Source organism: Pongo abelii, chromosome 11 (genome assembly GCF_028885655.2).
Source record: "Pongo abelii isolate AG06213 chromosome 11, NHGRI_mPonAbe1-v2.0_pri, whole genome shotgun sequence".
In the NCBI taxonomy this organism is placed as follows: Eukaryota; Metazoa; Chordata; class Mammalia; order Primates; family Hominidae; genus Pongo; species Pongo abelii.
The window spans coordinates 99,856,029-99,872,904 of NC_071996.2; the positions used below are offsets into that span (position 1 = coordinate 99,856,029).

The following is a 16,876-nucleotide window of genomic DNA, read 5'->3' on the forward strand; positions in this document are numbered from 1 at the left end:
GGATATAACACATTTCACATATTTTAAGTCTTTGAAAACCAGAACCCAATTATATACAGTGGTGAAATGTTTATAAGAACTGGAAAAAATCTTTAAATTTAATTTATTAGGGTTACTTAAGTATTTAAGAAACCTTTGCTTAGTTGGTCAGTGGTTTGAATTACCTAATTTAAAAAATACTAAAATTATTATTCATAAATGAAAGTAGCCGTAAATAATTTTTTAAGAAGTATATAAATTTCCTTTGGAAAACTGAAAGTAATATATGATATGCATGTATTTACACTTTTAAAAATTTCATTTTTAAGGAAAAAAATAATTATCCACTCTGATGTCAACTGTCTGTTCCTAAGAACAACATGGAGAGAATACACCTGTATTACCTCCTGGATTTTTTTTTTTTTTTTTTTTTTTTTTGCAAAGCTGTCAGCTTTATCAGACGTGTTTTTCACTTCTTCAGTAAAAATATTAGCCTAATTATTTTTATTGTCGTCTTCTGATCCTTCAGCAACATTTATAACATTTTATATTATCTTAGCATGATTAATAGCTTGATCCTACTGACATCACTTTTTGTTTCGTCTCTTACCCATGTTCAAAAAGAGGTGTGAATACAAACTGCCCTAGTAAAATGTTAAAAAAAAAAAAATTTAACACTTGTAAAGACCAAGAAGCAAGCAGAAACAGATTATATCTTCTCCTTTCCCTTTCCTTTTTAACAACAAAAAAACCCCAACTTAGATCAACAATTTCCCTTTTCCAGTTAATTGTATGTAATTTAAATAACTAATTACATTCAAACCCGTTATGTAACAGAGGGTTACTACAGTGTTTATGAGAATTTTTGTTAACAATGCCTACGGGACATCCTACATGTGCCTAATACAAAGCTCAATCATTTTGGCTTTACTGATTTGACATACCTTAAACACATAGTAAAGATAAGAAAGAAGTATGGCTAGTGCTCCACAAGTTGTCCAACTAACTATGATCAAGACAATTGTCAAAAAGGGCAAGTCTGGTGATATCATCTTGATATCTTTAGGAAGTTCAGAGGGTCTGGAATTACAAGAATAAAGTTTAAAATATATATTAACAAATATTTCTATAGTCACATATAAGAAGAAAACAATATAGTACCCACCCAGTCTCTCTTGCTGATATGCAAATACATAAACAATAAGGTATTTTTTAAATAAAGGCAAGTGGTCCCAAATATTTGATTTTAAGTTCTGTAATGTATTGTGATAACTCCTCTACCATTTTGATAATACTATAGCTGATACTTGTACTACAGGTGAAAAAATGTTACCAAAGATAATCAATAATTATACACTCTGTGCCATACATCTCCAGTCTTGACAGGAGGAGAAACTATGTTCTATTTCTTAAAGCCTAGAGACCACTCAGACCCTTGATGGTGTTACTATCAGAATCCCTATCTGAAACATCTCAGAAGGGTGGAGGAAGAAGCATCACACCCACCATAATCCCCTCTGTGACAGGAAATCACATGACATGTCTGGTAAGGAGGAGTGGCAACGGGCACTAGATTGATGATTTACCAGGAAAGCCTACCAGTAACTTCAGATTCAAACTGTGTCACTGGGCCCATAATAAAACTCTAGGCAATGTTTTTGGAGCTTTTATACATCTCATCTAATCTGATCCTAATATCTGGATTACAGTCTCTTGCCCCCTGGTTTCAATATAGAAGTCAGCATATAAAAGCAATATTATGGGAGAAACAATCCCTCCTGGGAAAGATTCACAACCATGAAATGTAAAACTATCTGTGTAATTTGTCAAACTTTTCTTATTAACTCTTGAGCGCTAAGGTCAAAATCAAATGTAACATTTAACTTGTAATAAATGATTAGCTTTCACAGACATAACTTTGAACACTAACCCATACTTTTGCTAGTTATATATTTTTCCTTAGAAAACAGTTTGGTAAAAATAATTAATTTCAGGTTCCTTATCAAAACATAGATTTCTTCTTAAAGCAATAAGAAAGCTGTTAATCATTCTTTCTTTACCTTTTCAAAGCTAGCCACAGTGAAGAAAGAAGTCTCACAGATGCAGAAGACAGTAGGCCACTCCAGTAGGCAGTACACGTTCCAAACAGAAAGAGAATCAAGGATATCAGGGGGAAACACATACTCTGACTAGTTAAAATGACGGCATCTAATTCTGGTAACAATAATACATCCCACAGTTCTTTAAACCATTTATACCTGTGGAGAAAAGAAAATATAAAAGCAAAAAACCCAACAACTGAAATTTAAGGACTTAATATTTGAGGTGTCTGACTATTCAAGAGAGTCTCTAAAGTTCTATGATACTTAATTTATAATTATACTGAAAAACAAATTTTTAATTCTTTGTATGGAACAAGTCATTTATTTTCCAAGTGAGCCTACTGATCTTTGAAGATCTGCGTTTCAGTATAGCTTTACTAATCTCTATTGATCCTAGTAGAAAGTAATATGTTCTTTTTTTTTTTTAGAAAGCCAAGTTAGTTGTAATGATGGAAAAAAAGATCTACATACTGATGTTTAAACAAAAATCTGAAAATGTGACTAAATTAAGAATGGAATGTTAACTAGGGTAGAGAGGTCTAAAATATACTTTTAAAAGTGATCAGAGAGGCACTGTTTCATCAATACCCTGTAATGATTTGCATTTGAATCTAGGATACTCACAGATCATGGACCATATACACCTATTTACAAACATTAAAGGCAGTCTAAGTTTAGACTGATATACATAAAGTGAATAATTACTTTTGAAATGATACTACTGAAGTAGACATTGATATACTTATTAGACCTTTGCCTAAGAGAAAAAAAAATCCTATTTAATGAAACAAGTCAACTGCCAAATCTGTATGAAAATTTATATTGCATTATGGAACCAAATATAATGTTACATGTAAAACACAATTAAAATCATTATCACAGATAATAAAACTTACCCCAACAGAAACTTAATGATAATTACAAAAGGATCAACTTTGTATGGTTTGGCTTCTTTATCCAACATGGTAGCATATTCTAAGCAACAACCTGGTGATTTAAAAAAAGTTACATGCAATTCACAGTAATTAAGTATGAGATATACTATATCCCACATTCTCTATAACAGCAACATATTTTATGTCAGAGAAAGCAAAGGTCTTCATTACTATCACAGAGACTCTTCTTGAAAGATTAAAAATAGCTGTAATTCAATGGTTCTCATGTTAGAGTACACATTCAATCACTTGTAAAAACAAATTCAGGAAGTCAAAGCTGGGGTTTCACCAGCTGTATTTTCACAAAGCTCCACAAATGATTTAAAAAATTAGCTTTATGGGACAAAATTCTGATATAATTATTCTATTTAACATATACAATTCAGTGGTTTTTAGTATATTCAGAATTGTACATCCATCACCACAGTCTTAGAACACTTTCATTACCCACAAAAGAAAGTTTTCGTTTAACTATTACCCCCCAAAGTCCCATCCTTTGGCAACCAGTAATCTACTTTCCTTCTCTAAAGATAGGCCTATTCTGAACACTTCATATACATGGAATCATAATATGTGGTCTTTTGTGATGGGCTCCTTTCACTTAGCATTTTTCAAGATTCATCCATGTTGTAACATATACCAGTATTTCATTTAATTTGTTTTTAATCAAATTCCTTTTATTCCATTGTATGATTATACTACATTTTATTTTTCCATTCATCAATTGACAGACATTTGGGTTGTTTCTGCTTTTTGGCTGTTATGAATAATACTCCTATGAACATTTGCATATAAGTTTTTGTATGGATATATGCTTTCATTTTTCTTGGTTATATTCCTAGGAATGCAGATGCTGAGTTATGCAATAACTCTGTATTTAGCCATTTGAGGAATTGTCAGACTGTTTTTCACAGTAGCGACACTATTTTACACTCCTACCAGCAGTGTATGAGGGTTCCAGGTTTTCCACATCCTTATTAAAACTTATTATTTGTCTTTTTAAAATTATAGTCGTTCTAGTGGGTATAATCCACAGGTGATTTTTGATAAGCAACCTTGGTTCAGAACTACATATTTAATTGGCTGGATACATAATCCAATACTTAAAGCCTCTAGATTAACCAGCATCAAATATCCCCTAGATGTACATTCTATATGTTTGAGAATCAATTATCAAGTCAGTTGAAACCAAGAAAAATGAGACTTTTTTCAGACTTTCGAAACAAGATAGACATTTATACTCAAGTCTGGTTGATGTCATAGTGTCAGAATAATCTCTTTTTTTTTTTTGAGAAAGAGTCTCATTCTGTCACCAGGCTGGAGTGCAGTGGCGAGATGTTGGCTCACGGCAACCTCTGCCTCCCGGGTTCACGCCATTCTCCTGCCTCAGCCTCCAGAGTAGCTGGGACTACAGGCACGTGCCACCACGCCTGGCTAATTTTTTTTTGTATTTTTTTTTTAGTAGAGATGGGGTTTCACTGTGTTAGCTAGGATGGTCTGGATCTCCCAACCTCGTGATCCGCCCGCCTCAGCCTCCCAAAGTGCTGGGATTACAGGCGTGAGCCATCACACCCAGCCAGAATAATCTCTTAATTAAAAGGCTGGGTCTGGCACAGATCAACTGAATATTGCTTACCGCTTCCTGGAATATAGGTTAAATCAGGTTAAAATTAACACTAAAGGCAGACTTGAAGTTGTATAAAAGTAACTGAAGGGCACTAAGTAGCTGTAGAAAGATTTGAGTGGAGGGGATTTATGGACTGCTGCTTTAATATATTCAGGCCAAACTCTTTTTTCCCAGCTCCTGCCTCCCTTAATCACTGTCCAAGCCCAACGAAACAAAGTTTTAGCCTCCTGGGAAACTAATAACTGCTATACTCCAGGGAAGGTTTTGTCCATTGTACTACAGTTTCTACATCTGCTTCTCCAGATCCATTCTCCACCCCTCACTTTTTCCTGAATTCTGGGAGGCTGACTTTTATGGACTGGCTTCTAGGTAAGTTCAGGAATTAAGAGGTATCAGCAGATAGGAGGGTAGGAGTAAATAAGATTAGTGTATGTATTTCCTCATCTTTTTCCTGCTGAGCCACAGGTTGGCAGTGGCTGTAGTATTCCTGCACCCAAGGCTACAGCTCCAGGAATATTATCCACTCCTAGAGCCCTCTAGGTTTGTTCCTTCTCTTGTCCTGGTACCTTGGAGTACCAGCTGGCTCTGTTACTAGTTTAGCATCTTATCATTTCTTGTTGGTTTCTCTTAACCCTGCATATACCTTTGAAATAGTCCATTAAAATCTCAGTTATTCCATTCAGTATGCCAGGATCTAACTGACACAGTTGATACAGCTCAAATATTACAATAAATGCCTACTGTGTGCTTGGCACTATCTTAGGCACTAGGAATAGAATGGAGAACAAGATCAGGCTCTACATTTTAAGAAGTCTTCAGACTACAGAAAGAAAACTTCAAGTGCCAGGGTATAAAATGGAGAAAACAAGTGAGGAATTTTCTTGGGGATGTCTTAAAACTTAAGAGGATCCCAAACTCTTGCAAATTTGGGAGAGAGGGACGATAAATTTAAGAAATCATCTGTCTTGTTTAGCCACATGTAGGATGAAAAGGCAGCAATGAAGCATTGGCTGTTGGAAGGAAGGAGGGAAGGAGGAAGGAACAACGGACGGACAGAAGGAAGGAAGGAAAAATGGAAGGAAGGGAGGAAGGGAGGGAAAGAGGAAGACAAAAAAAAGAGATGGGACGGGAAGGAAGGGAAGAAAGAAAAGGAAACAAACTAGGATGACAAGGAAGGAAATTAGGGAGTGCGTGTCTCTTAATAGAAGTATACATATTATGAATGATTCTTGCAGCAGCAGCAGCAAAAAAAGAACAGGGATGGGGATCGGTGGGAAATAACGTGAATCTGATCACACCTATTGCTCTAATTATCAATTTATAGAAAATAGAAAAACATGTTCAACTCCACCAAGGGGATGGAATCAGTAAACTCCAAACATAGAAAATGCAAAAGTATAAAAAAGTTTTATTTGATAAATTATAAGGGGAGAAAAAGAGATGGAGAACAGACCCTACAGATAAAGAAACAATTCAGTTTTGACAATGAAAGTTGTCAGAATCAAAATGGAGTCACTATTTTTGTTTTGTTTTGTTTTTTGTTTTTTGTTTTTAAAAAACAAAAAAAAAACAAAAAAACCCTGACAAATAGAGCCAGGGAAGGCTGTGAAGGGAGGGTTCTCATGCTTGTATACCTAATAGCAAAACTGTCACAGAAGACTGCAAAAACCACAACTCTGCACAAAGGCCACTGCAACCTTACACACACACAAAAATACTTCTCTGAGGACATCTGCCCAGCAATTACTTGTCCAACCTCGGGCTGCCACCACCCTTGTTATGGATCCTTATATGCAAGGATAATTATTTCAAAACAATTATGTCATCCTCCTCATTTTTTCTTTAACACCCATTGTCTTCCTTTACCTTCCTGAATATGCAAACAATTTACTATGACCTGTGGATTCCTGTTCCAATACCCTATTCCCAAATAAACATTATTTTCTTTTCGAGAGCCCTTCTCTGTTCGTTATTTAGGTTGACATGAAGTGTGTCCAGAGGTAGGACCTGGAATAGGATTACTTTTGGACACAGTTTGTGATGCTCAGAACTGGTGTGCAGTACTCACTTGAGCCCCTGGAGCTCTCTGCTTCCACGGCACACCTTTTGTCAGGCCAAGACTCTCTCTCCCTCTAAAATCAAGGTAGAACCTCTTGACTTTATTCTGGTTCTGGTAAATAAAGGACCTTACATCTCTCCTGGGATGACAGAAGACCTTTTGTCTTTTCTGGCAAGTCTTTCCTGGTGTAAAGACAAATGTCTTTGTGGTTTGAGGACCCGAGTTTCTATGGAATTTACATTCTGTCAGTTAGACATGTCTTTTCTAGGGAATTTACTTTTGGTTTTCTGTGTGCTTAATTTAATATTTTACTTGATCTGCATCCTACAGGCTACTTTACCCCAAATTTTGTTCCACAGCCTTAATTACATATAGGGGCCCAATTTTGTCAGAAATATAATTTGGATCTAATTATCTTTCATAAACCAGTGAGTTTGTATTACTACTGTATAATTAAAATTCCAAAATGAAATATATAAGGCTTTTGAGTATGTCTATATATGTTCAGGTACATTTATACATAGGTACATGTATTGGCATAGTTGGCCAAAAATCCCCTAAGAAATTCTATTCAGATTGGCTTCAATAAATGAGTACTCATATAAATTATATACTAATTAACCATGTCTTTCAGTTCAGTGACTTAAGTAAATCTTTAATAAATAAGCTGGTTCTCATCTATTAAATACTAATAAGTGACAGTTCAAATTACTTGTTAAATTTAAGGTTACTAAGAGTTAAATTTCTAGTTAAAAATAGAAATTAATTCATAATAACAATTCTAATTAATGTATATAAAATATATCAAAAATAATGTATTATTGATGAGAAAAATAAGAAAGGCATACAAATGTGTTCTTTATTGACAAAAAATAATTTTGTCTAATTTGGATGTACTTAAAGGTTGTTTCAAAATATAGATTTAGAAAAAAATAGAAACAAGATAGAACAGAACCAGTAAGAGAGAGATGTGAATAAAATTATGGGTTGAGAATGTGTTTTTTGTAAGGAAGGTTAAAAACAAAACAGAATAGTTTTTATAAGAACAACTTATGTGATCCATTTTTGTCCTAAAGTAAAATGACTGGTTATTTAAGAAATAGGAAATATTTGGACAAGACAGAAAGGCTAAGCACGTTATCAAAGGTCTGAGTAAGTCATGAAAAAAGTTGATGAAGAGTGACTTTATGAAAAAAAATTCTGCATGTGATCAAATTGGCTATAAAAGAGATTTGTGTCTTTCTAAAGATTAAGATTTGATATTAAAGATACACTAATGCAAAACTAAAAATTTGGTCCCCTGTGTAAAAGCAGCAAGGCTTTCTTGAAATATTCATTTACTCTTAGAAAGCTGGAAAGGGTTTTGATTTTTAAATCTGAAATCTGTTTCATTAACAGCCATCCTCTACACTGTCCAGAGTTTCTGTTTCTGCCACATTTCCTCCTGAGATCTGTTCTTCCTCTCTCCCTTTGAGAAGGCCTCAGGTGATAACCTCTCTTTCAACCTTTTTGTCACCTCCTGTAACTTTTTTCTTCAGTTCTGACTCTACTGTTATGGCCGAAATATTCATCTAGAAAAACAATGTTTTCCTCTTGGATAACTTGATTCTATATTCTTGGCTTTTCTTGATACATCTCAATTGTTCCATGTAATCAGGAAACTATGTCACATGTTTTTACTTTTTCTAAGAGCCACTTATTCCTCTGTTCCCAATACTAGCTTTCTTGTTTATATTCCTCTATAATATGGGCTTACACTTATAAACTTAGACACATTTTTCCTGTATCTGATTAAATTCAAGTACCCATTCATCAGGTTCGTTCAAGTTCTGGGTTATCTAAATGAGTTTCCCATAAAAAAAGCCAGTCACACTGCAACAGACTTTTCTTTATCTTTTGGTAATTAAAAACCTAATAAAGATAACACAGGAAATTACACAGTACTGATGTTTTATAGGATAATTTCCTGTGCTAATCTTTATTAATCTTAAAGCTTAGGATAACTGAGCTTAAGAAGATTAAGATTTTTACATCCATACAACTTTCTGTATTGTTTTTGAAGTCTTTTATTACTTTAACCGAAATACTGTTATTTCACAATGACCTGGGATCCTCTTTTGATCAAGCGTTTTGAACCTTTTGACATCTTTGGCAAGCTTCCCAAAGATGAAATTTTTTATTTTTTTGGTGGAGGAGTGCAATGGTGCAATCATGGTTCACCGTAGCCTCAACCTTCCAAGCTTAAGTGATCCTCCCTTCTCAGACTCCCAAGTGGCTGGGACTACAGGTGTATGCCACCACATATGGCTAATTATTTTTTATTTTTTGTACAGAGAGGGTTTCACCATGTTGCCCAGGATAGTCTTGAATTCCTGGGCTCAAGTGATCCACCCTCCTAGGCCTCCTAAAGTGCTCAGAGAACAGGCATGAGCCACCACACACCCGGCCGAAAATTCTAAACTAAGTCTTTTTTACCTAGAATTAACTTTCAGATTTTCTAGTTGGGCCCCTGAAAAGCCTCCAGGAATATATCTCTCATCTTGTAGAGATATTAAATGATTAGGCTTATTTGGTAAATTATATGGAAAACATTGTCAAATGATAAGTGATACTAGATCTTCTTTCAGTTATATTCATGTTATTGATATGCTACAAAATTACATAAATTCATAGAAATCAAATATGTTATCAGTCATAATTTTGGCTATGTTAAATCTTCTTTAAAGTTATATTTGTATGGATATGTTATTGATGTCAGCATTCCTAAAAATTACATAAAATTGATAAAAGTCTGATGGTCCTGATATGATGCTGTCAGTCATGATTCTAGGTGATATCTTAAAATGCTGCATGTAACAGAAATAACTAAAATTTCCTTATCATTTTGGGGCTTTCATCAGATTTTAACCATGACTATGATAAGTTTCTGTCATCCACAGTTATTGTTTTAAATTCTTCTCCAAAAGCATTTGCAATCAGCTGTATTGCAATCAAGTTTTTCATGAAAAAACCTTAACAAGAACTCTTTCTCTCTCTTTTTTTTCTCCTTTAAAGACAGGGTCTGGCTCTGTTGCCCAGGCTGGAGTTCAGTGTTGCAACTGTAGTTCATTGCAACCTTGAACACCTGGGCTGAAGTGATCCTCCCACCTCAACCTGCTGAATAGCTAAGACTGCAGGCATGTGCCACCATAACCAGCTAATGTATTTTTTTTAACTTTTTTTTTTTTTTTTTGTAGAAACAGGGCCTCCTTGCCCAGGCTGGTCTCAAACTCCAGACCTCAAAAGTGTTCTTCATACCAGCAGGGCACAGTGGCTCACGCCTGTAATCCTAGCACTTTGTGAGGCCAAGGCAGGTGGATTGCCTGAGCTCAGGAGTTCGAGACCAGCCTGGGCAACATGATGAAACCCCTGTCTCTACTAAAATACAAAAAAACATTAGCGGGGTATAGTGGTGGGCACCTGTAGTCCCAGCTACTGGGGAGGCTGAGGCAGGAGAATCACTTGAACCTGGGAGGCGGAAGTTATAGTGAGCCTAGATCGAGCCACTGCACTCCAGCCTGGCAACAGAGCGAGACTCTGTCACCGAAAAAAAAAAAAAAAAAGTGATCCTCATATCTCAGCCTCCCAAAGCATTGGTTATTACAGGTATGAGCCACCACACCTGTCCAATAAGCACTCTTAAACACAGATTTCTGTTAACTTTGAGATTAATTAACTAAATAAAAATTTCCAAAACCCTGATGAAAAAACCGATGGGCTCAGGAAACTGCTGATCAAAATCAAGCAGAACAAAAATTAATTACATGAGATTGATCAACTGATAGTGTTTTTACGACTTCTATTTGAAATGTTGGTTCTTCACTTAAAGGTTTTATTTTCCAGATTTAAGGAAAATTTATCTCTTAAGCAGGCAATTTGGTAAAGTATACTTTTGTGAACAAAGATGGAATCATATGCTTTTTCTCTCTACTTGGCTCCTACAAAATTTGGAAACTGAGTATTCTTATGGCCGTATGATTTTTTTTCATAAGTCCAATAAAAATCTGGCCTGTCTTTATAACAGGACACGACTGGAAATATTGTATTGAATGTTAGTTATATTACCAAGGCTTTATCAAAAATGTTATATTTGAGAAGATGCACAGAATATCTGACTTTAAGGGTTCCCAGCCTGATAGTGAGTAAATAAAAACTGTCAACTGCTGGCAGGCCTAGGAACCTTAAGACCTTAAAAACCTCAAGAGGTTTTTATTATTTTTGTTTTGTGTGTGTGTGTGTGTTTTGTTTTGAGACAGAGTCTCGCTCTCTTTCCCAGGCTGGAGTGCAGTGGCACGATCTTGGCTCACTGAAACTTCTGCCTCCTGGGGTCAAGCGATTCTCGTGCCTCAGCAACCTGAGTGGCTGGGATTACAGGCATACAACACCATGCCTGGCTAATTTTTTTGTATTTTTAGTAGAGATGGGGTTTTTGCCATGCTGGCCAAGCTGGTCTCAAACTCCTGACCTCAGGTCATCAACCTGCCTCAGCCTCCCCAAAGTGCTGGGATTACAGGCATGAGCCACCATGCCCAGCCCTCAAGGTTTTTAAATCTGAGATTGCTATGTGATCAATGTAGAGAGAAAAAAATTATGTTTCTAAATAAAAGCTACAATACACCTGTTATCAGAATGTAGCTCTGTTCATTGTTTTCAAGTTCTTGATAGACTATACTACTTGATAAACTAGACTAGATCCTGCATTCTTCTAGATTCTTCCAATCCAACTTTCTTCCACGGAATTACTAAAAATGAGAACTGCTTTGTTCTGAAAGCCCTATAAGCTGAAACTAGATGCATTTTAAGAAATAAGCCTCATGTTTGATGTATGGGCCACAGAAAAAGTTCACCAAGGCACCTGATGTCATAATCAGAGTCATTCAAACTACAAACCAGGATGAGAAGTTGACACTTTCACTCTTCAGATAGCTTTTCCCAAGATGTCAGAACAAGACTTCATATCATGAGACCCTTATCCTTCTTAGTGACCTTTTTTACTTGAAGGATAATGGTCATTTGATGTATTCAACTGGTTGTGTTTAAGCCTAGGTTCATGGTTCAAAACTATTATGCAAACTGATCATTTTATTTTGTATTTCCCCTTTTTAAACTTTGTTTTTCTTTGTGTCTTCTCTGATTTATTTGAGCTGTGTTTTGTAATTCTCATTGTGGAGATCTTTTGCCTCCCTGGTTAGCTATATTCCTAGGTATTTTATTCTTTTTGTGGCAGTTGTGAATGGGGTTGCCTTTCTGAAGTCCTTGCCAGAGCAATCAGGCAAGAGACAGAAATAAAGGGCATTGAAATAGGAAGAGAGGAAGTCAAACTATCTCTGTTTGCAGATGACATGATTCTATACCTAGAAAACCCCATAGTCTCGGCTCAAAAGCTCCTTCAGTTGATAAACGACTTCAGCAAAATTTCAGGACATAAAATCAATGTACGAAAATCACTAGCATTCCTCTATCTGTTAACTTGTTTAAATTTTTGTAGAAATACAACTCCTAACAGTTTAATGCTGGCCCAGCACTTTGAAATGATGGCAAAAGACTATGGAACAAACTAAACTGAACTTAATAATGGACTCCAGGTAGACTTAGCTTCAGAGCCACTCCCTTCAAACATCCCTCAGTGTTCAAATGTGGCTAAAAGGTTTATGACACTGACTCCTAGTCACCAATCATTACAATGTGGGATTAGACCAGCAACCTGGGACAGGTCTCTTCCAGCACCAAGGGATATCAAAATCTAACTATGGGGTGATTGATCAGTGATGCTTTTGGAGAAATATCTTAATCAAAAGGGGAAAATGTGAAACTGGCCAGAATCAACATGGACTCATTTGTGTTAAACAAACAAACCCTGACAAATAGAGCTGAGGAAGGCTAAGAAGAGAGAGTTCTCACACTTGTATGATTGATAATAAAACCAACACAAAAGACTGCAACCTGGAACAAAGGCCATCTCAACCTTATACAGAAAAAAATTTCTCTGAGGACATCTGCCCAGCAACTGCCTGCTCAACCTCAAACTGGCATCACCCTTGTTATTCATCCTGGTAGCCAAAAATAATCATTTCAAAACAACTGTAATCCTTTTTATTTTTCCTTCAACATCCTTTGTCTTCCTTTACCTCCCTGAATATGCATAAGTTTACTGTAGCACACATATTCCCATTGCAATGCCCTATTACAAATAAACATCATTTTCCTTTAGAGAGCCTCTTTCTGTTTGTTATTTAAGTTGACAAAACTTTAAGAAACGAATGACCAACTGGACTGTGTGGATCTTCTTTGAAAACTCTTAAAAATTTTTTTTAAAAAATTTGACTCCTGGCTGGGCGCAGTGGCTCAAGCCTGTAATCCCAGCACTTTGGGAGGCCGAGGTGGGCAGATCACAAGGTCAGGAGATTGAGACCATCCTGGCTAACAAGGTGAAACCCTGTCTCTACTAAAAATACAAAAAATTAGCCGGGCATGGTGGTGGGCACCTATAGTCCCAGCTACTCAGGAGACTGAGGCAGGAGAATGGCGTAAACCAGGGAGACAGAGCTTGCAGTTAGCTGAGCTCATACCACTGCACTCCAGCCTGGGTGACAGAGTGAGACTCCGTCTCAAAAAAAAAAAAAAAAAAAAAAAAATTTGACTCCTAAACAATGAATGGGTTAATGAAGAAATTTTTTAAAAATTAAAATATTCCTTGAGACAAATAAAAATGTAAACACAATATACCAAAAGCTATGGAATATAGCAAAGAAAGTTCTAAGAGGAGAGTTCATAGAAACACACGCCTAAATCCAAAAAGCAGAAAGACTTCAAATAAAAAACCTAATGACACATCTCAAGGAACTAGAAAAGCAAGAACAAATGAAAACCAAAATTAGTAGAAGGAATAAAATAATAAAGATCAGAGCAGAAATAAAAGAAATTGAGACTGAAAAAAATACATCAGCTATGAACGAGCTTCAGGGAAAAACAAAAAGATCAACAAAATAAAAAGTTGCTTTTTTGAAAAGTTAACCAAAATCTACAAACTTTTAGTTAAACTAAGAAAAAAAGAGAGAAGACTCAAATAAAATCAGAGACAAAGAAAGAGTTATTACAACTGATACCACAGAAATAGAAAGGATCATTAGAGAATATTATAAACAAATTTAACCCAACAACTTGAAAATCTAGAAGAGATGGATAAATTCTTGGACACATCCAGCCTACCAAGGTTGAATCAAGAAAAAAAAATAGGAAACCTGAACAGACCAATAATAAATAATTAGGCTGGGCACGGTGGCTCACACCTGTAATCCCAGCACTTTGGGAGGCTGAGGCAGGCAGATCACCTGAGGTCAGGAGTTCAAGACCAGCCTGGTCAACATGGTGAAACACTGCCTCTACTAAAAATACAAAAATTAGCCAGGTGTGGTGGCACACACCTGTAATCCCAGCTACCTGGGAGACTGAAGCACAAGAATCACTTGAACCTGGGAGAAGGAGGTTGCAGGGAGCCGAGATTGCACCACTGCACTCCAGCTTGGGCAACAGAGGGAGACTCTGTCTAAAAACAAACAAACAAACAAAAACCAAGTAATGAGATTGAAGCAATAATAAAAAGTCTCCCATCAAAAACAAGCATGGGACCCAATGGCTATGCTGCTTAAATCTATCAAACATTTAAAGAACTAATATCAATACTAGTCAATATTCCAAAAAAACACTGAAGAGAAAGAAGTAATTCCAAACTCCTTCTATGAGGCCAGCATAACCCTGACACCAAAACCAGAAAATAATACAACAAAAAAAGAAAAGTACAGGCCAACACCTCTAATGAACATAAAGGCAAAAATCCTCAACAAAATACTAGCAAACTGACTTCAACAACATATTAAAAATATCATTCACCACGATGAAGGGGGATTCATCCTAGGAATGCAAGGATAGTTCAATATATACAAATCAATCAATGTGATAAATAACACAAATGGAATCAAGAAGTATAAAATCATTTCAATAGATGCTGAGAAAGCATTTGATAAAATTCAAAATCCGTTTATGATAAAAACTATTAACAAATTGAATATAAAAAGAACATACCTCAAAACAATAAAGGCCAAATATGACAAACCCACAGCTAACATTATACAAAATGGGAAAAAAAAATTGAAAGCTTTTCCTCTAAGATCTAAATAAGACGAGAATGTCTGCTTTCACTACTTATTCAATAGAGTACTAGAAGTCCTAGCCAGAGCAACTAGGCAAGAGTAAGAAAAAAAGTACATCCAAATTGGAAAAGAAATAGTCGTTATCCTTGTTCACAGATGACATGATCCTAGATTTAAAAAATACCTGAAAACTCCACCAAAAATCTGTTAGAATTGTTTTTTTTCAACTCAGTAAAAGTTTCAAGATACAAAATCAACATATAAAAATCAGTAACTTTCTATACACTAATAGTGAAAAATCTGAAAAAGAAATCAAGAGGGCTGGGCGCAGTGGCTCATGCCTGTAATCCCAGCACTTTGGGAGGCCGCAGTAGGTGGATCATTTGAGGTCAGGAGTTTGAGACCAGCCTGGCCAACATGGTGAAACCCCATCTCTACTAGAAATACAAAAAAATTAGCTGGGCATGGTGGCACATGGCTGTAATCCCAGCTATTCAGGAGGCTGAGACAGAAGAATCACTTCAACCTGGGAGGCAGAGTTTGCAATGAGCCAAGATCGTGCCATTGCACTCCTGTCTGGGCAACAGAGCGAGACTCCATCTCAAAAAAACAAACGAACAAAAAACAAAAAAAGAAATCAAGGGAGTGATCCCATTTACAATTAAATTATATCTAGGAATGTAACCAAAGTAAAATATCTCTACAGTGAAAAATTATAAAGCACCAATGAGAGAAACTGAAAAAGACATACAAAATAGAAAGCAATTCCATCTACGTTCATGGATTGAATGATTTAGCATTGTTAAACTGTCTATACTACCTCAAGCAATGTCTAGATTCAATGAAATCCCTATCAAAACACCAATGAGAGTCTTCACTGGTATAGCAAAAACAATCATAAAATCATATGGTACCACAAATGACCCCAAATAGCCAAAAAAAATCCTGAGCAAAAAGAACAAAGCTGGAGGCAATCACATTACCTGACTTCAAAATACACTACAAAGATATGGCAACCAAAACAGTTTAGTACTGGCATAAAACAGATACATAAGCCAATGGAACATAACAGAGAACCCAGAAATCCACTCATTTACAGCCAGCTAATTTTCACTAAACGCAACCAAAACATACATTGGAGAAAGGATAGTCTTTTCAATAAATGGTGCTGGGAAAACTGGATATTTATATGCAGAAGAAAGAAACTAGATCCCTATCTTTCATCATATGCAAAAATTAAATCAAAATAAAGACTTAAATTTAAAACCCGAGATGATGAAACTACCACAAGAATATATTGGAGAAATGCTTTGGGACACTGGTCTGGGCAAAAATTTTTTGGGTAAGACCTCAAAAGCACATATAATAAAAGCAAAATGGGGTTATATCAGGCTAAAAGGCTACTGCACAGCAAAGGCAACAATCAATAAAGTGAAGAGATAAGCAAAAAATTTTGCAAACTATCCATCTGATAAAGGATTAATAACCAGAATATATAAGGAACTCAAACAACTCAACAGCAAAACAAACAAATACTCTAATTTTAAAAGTGGCCAAAAGATCTGAACAGACATTTCTCAACAGAAGAAATACCAATGGATGGTCAGATGTGGTGGCTCATGCCTGTAATCCCAGCACTTTGGGAGGACAAGGCAGGCAGATCGCCTGAGGTCAGGAGTTCGAGACCAGCCTGACCAACATGGAGAAACTCTGTCTGTTGCGGGAGATCAGGGACCCCAAATGGAGGGACCGGCTGAAGCCATGGCAGAAGAACGTGGATTGTGAAGATTTCATGGACATTTATTAGTTCCCCAAATTAATACTTTTATAATTTCTTATGCCTGTCTTTACTGCAATCTCTAAACATAAATTGTAAAGATTTCATGGACACTTATCACTTCCCTAATCAATACCCTTGTGATTTCCTAGGCCCGTCTTTACCTTAATCTCTTAATCCTGTCATCTCGTAAACCAAGGAGGATGTA

At 36.0% G+C, this 16,876-nt stretch overlaps 1 protein-coding gene across 7 annotated transcripts in view; it reads right to left on the reverse strand.

Moving 5' to 3' along the window:
- PGAP1 (post-GPI attachment to proteins inositol deacylase 1) overlaps positions 1 to 16,876 on the reverse strand; it is an 88,850-nt gene that overhangs the window by 11,962 nt on the left and 60,012 nt on the right. For all 7 annotated transcript variants that reach the window (XR_010136071.1, XM_054549618.2, XM_063712955.1 and 4 more), the window contains exons 21-23: positions 2,978 to 3,068; positions 2,040 to 2,237; positions 924 to 1,059 (exon numbers count right to left, since the gene is read on the reverse strand). Coding sequence is in view for 6 of the 7 variants with exons in the window: in XM_054549618.2 (XP_054405593.2) it covers positions 924 to 1,059; positions 2,040 to 2,237; positions 2,978 to 3,068 (425 nt within the window). In the remaining variant the exon portion in view is untranslated. The remainder of the gene's footprint in view (positions 1 to 923; positions 1,060 to 2,039; positions 2,238 to 2,977; positions 3,069 to 16,876) is intronic.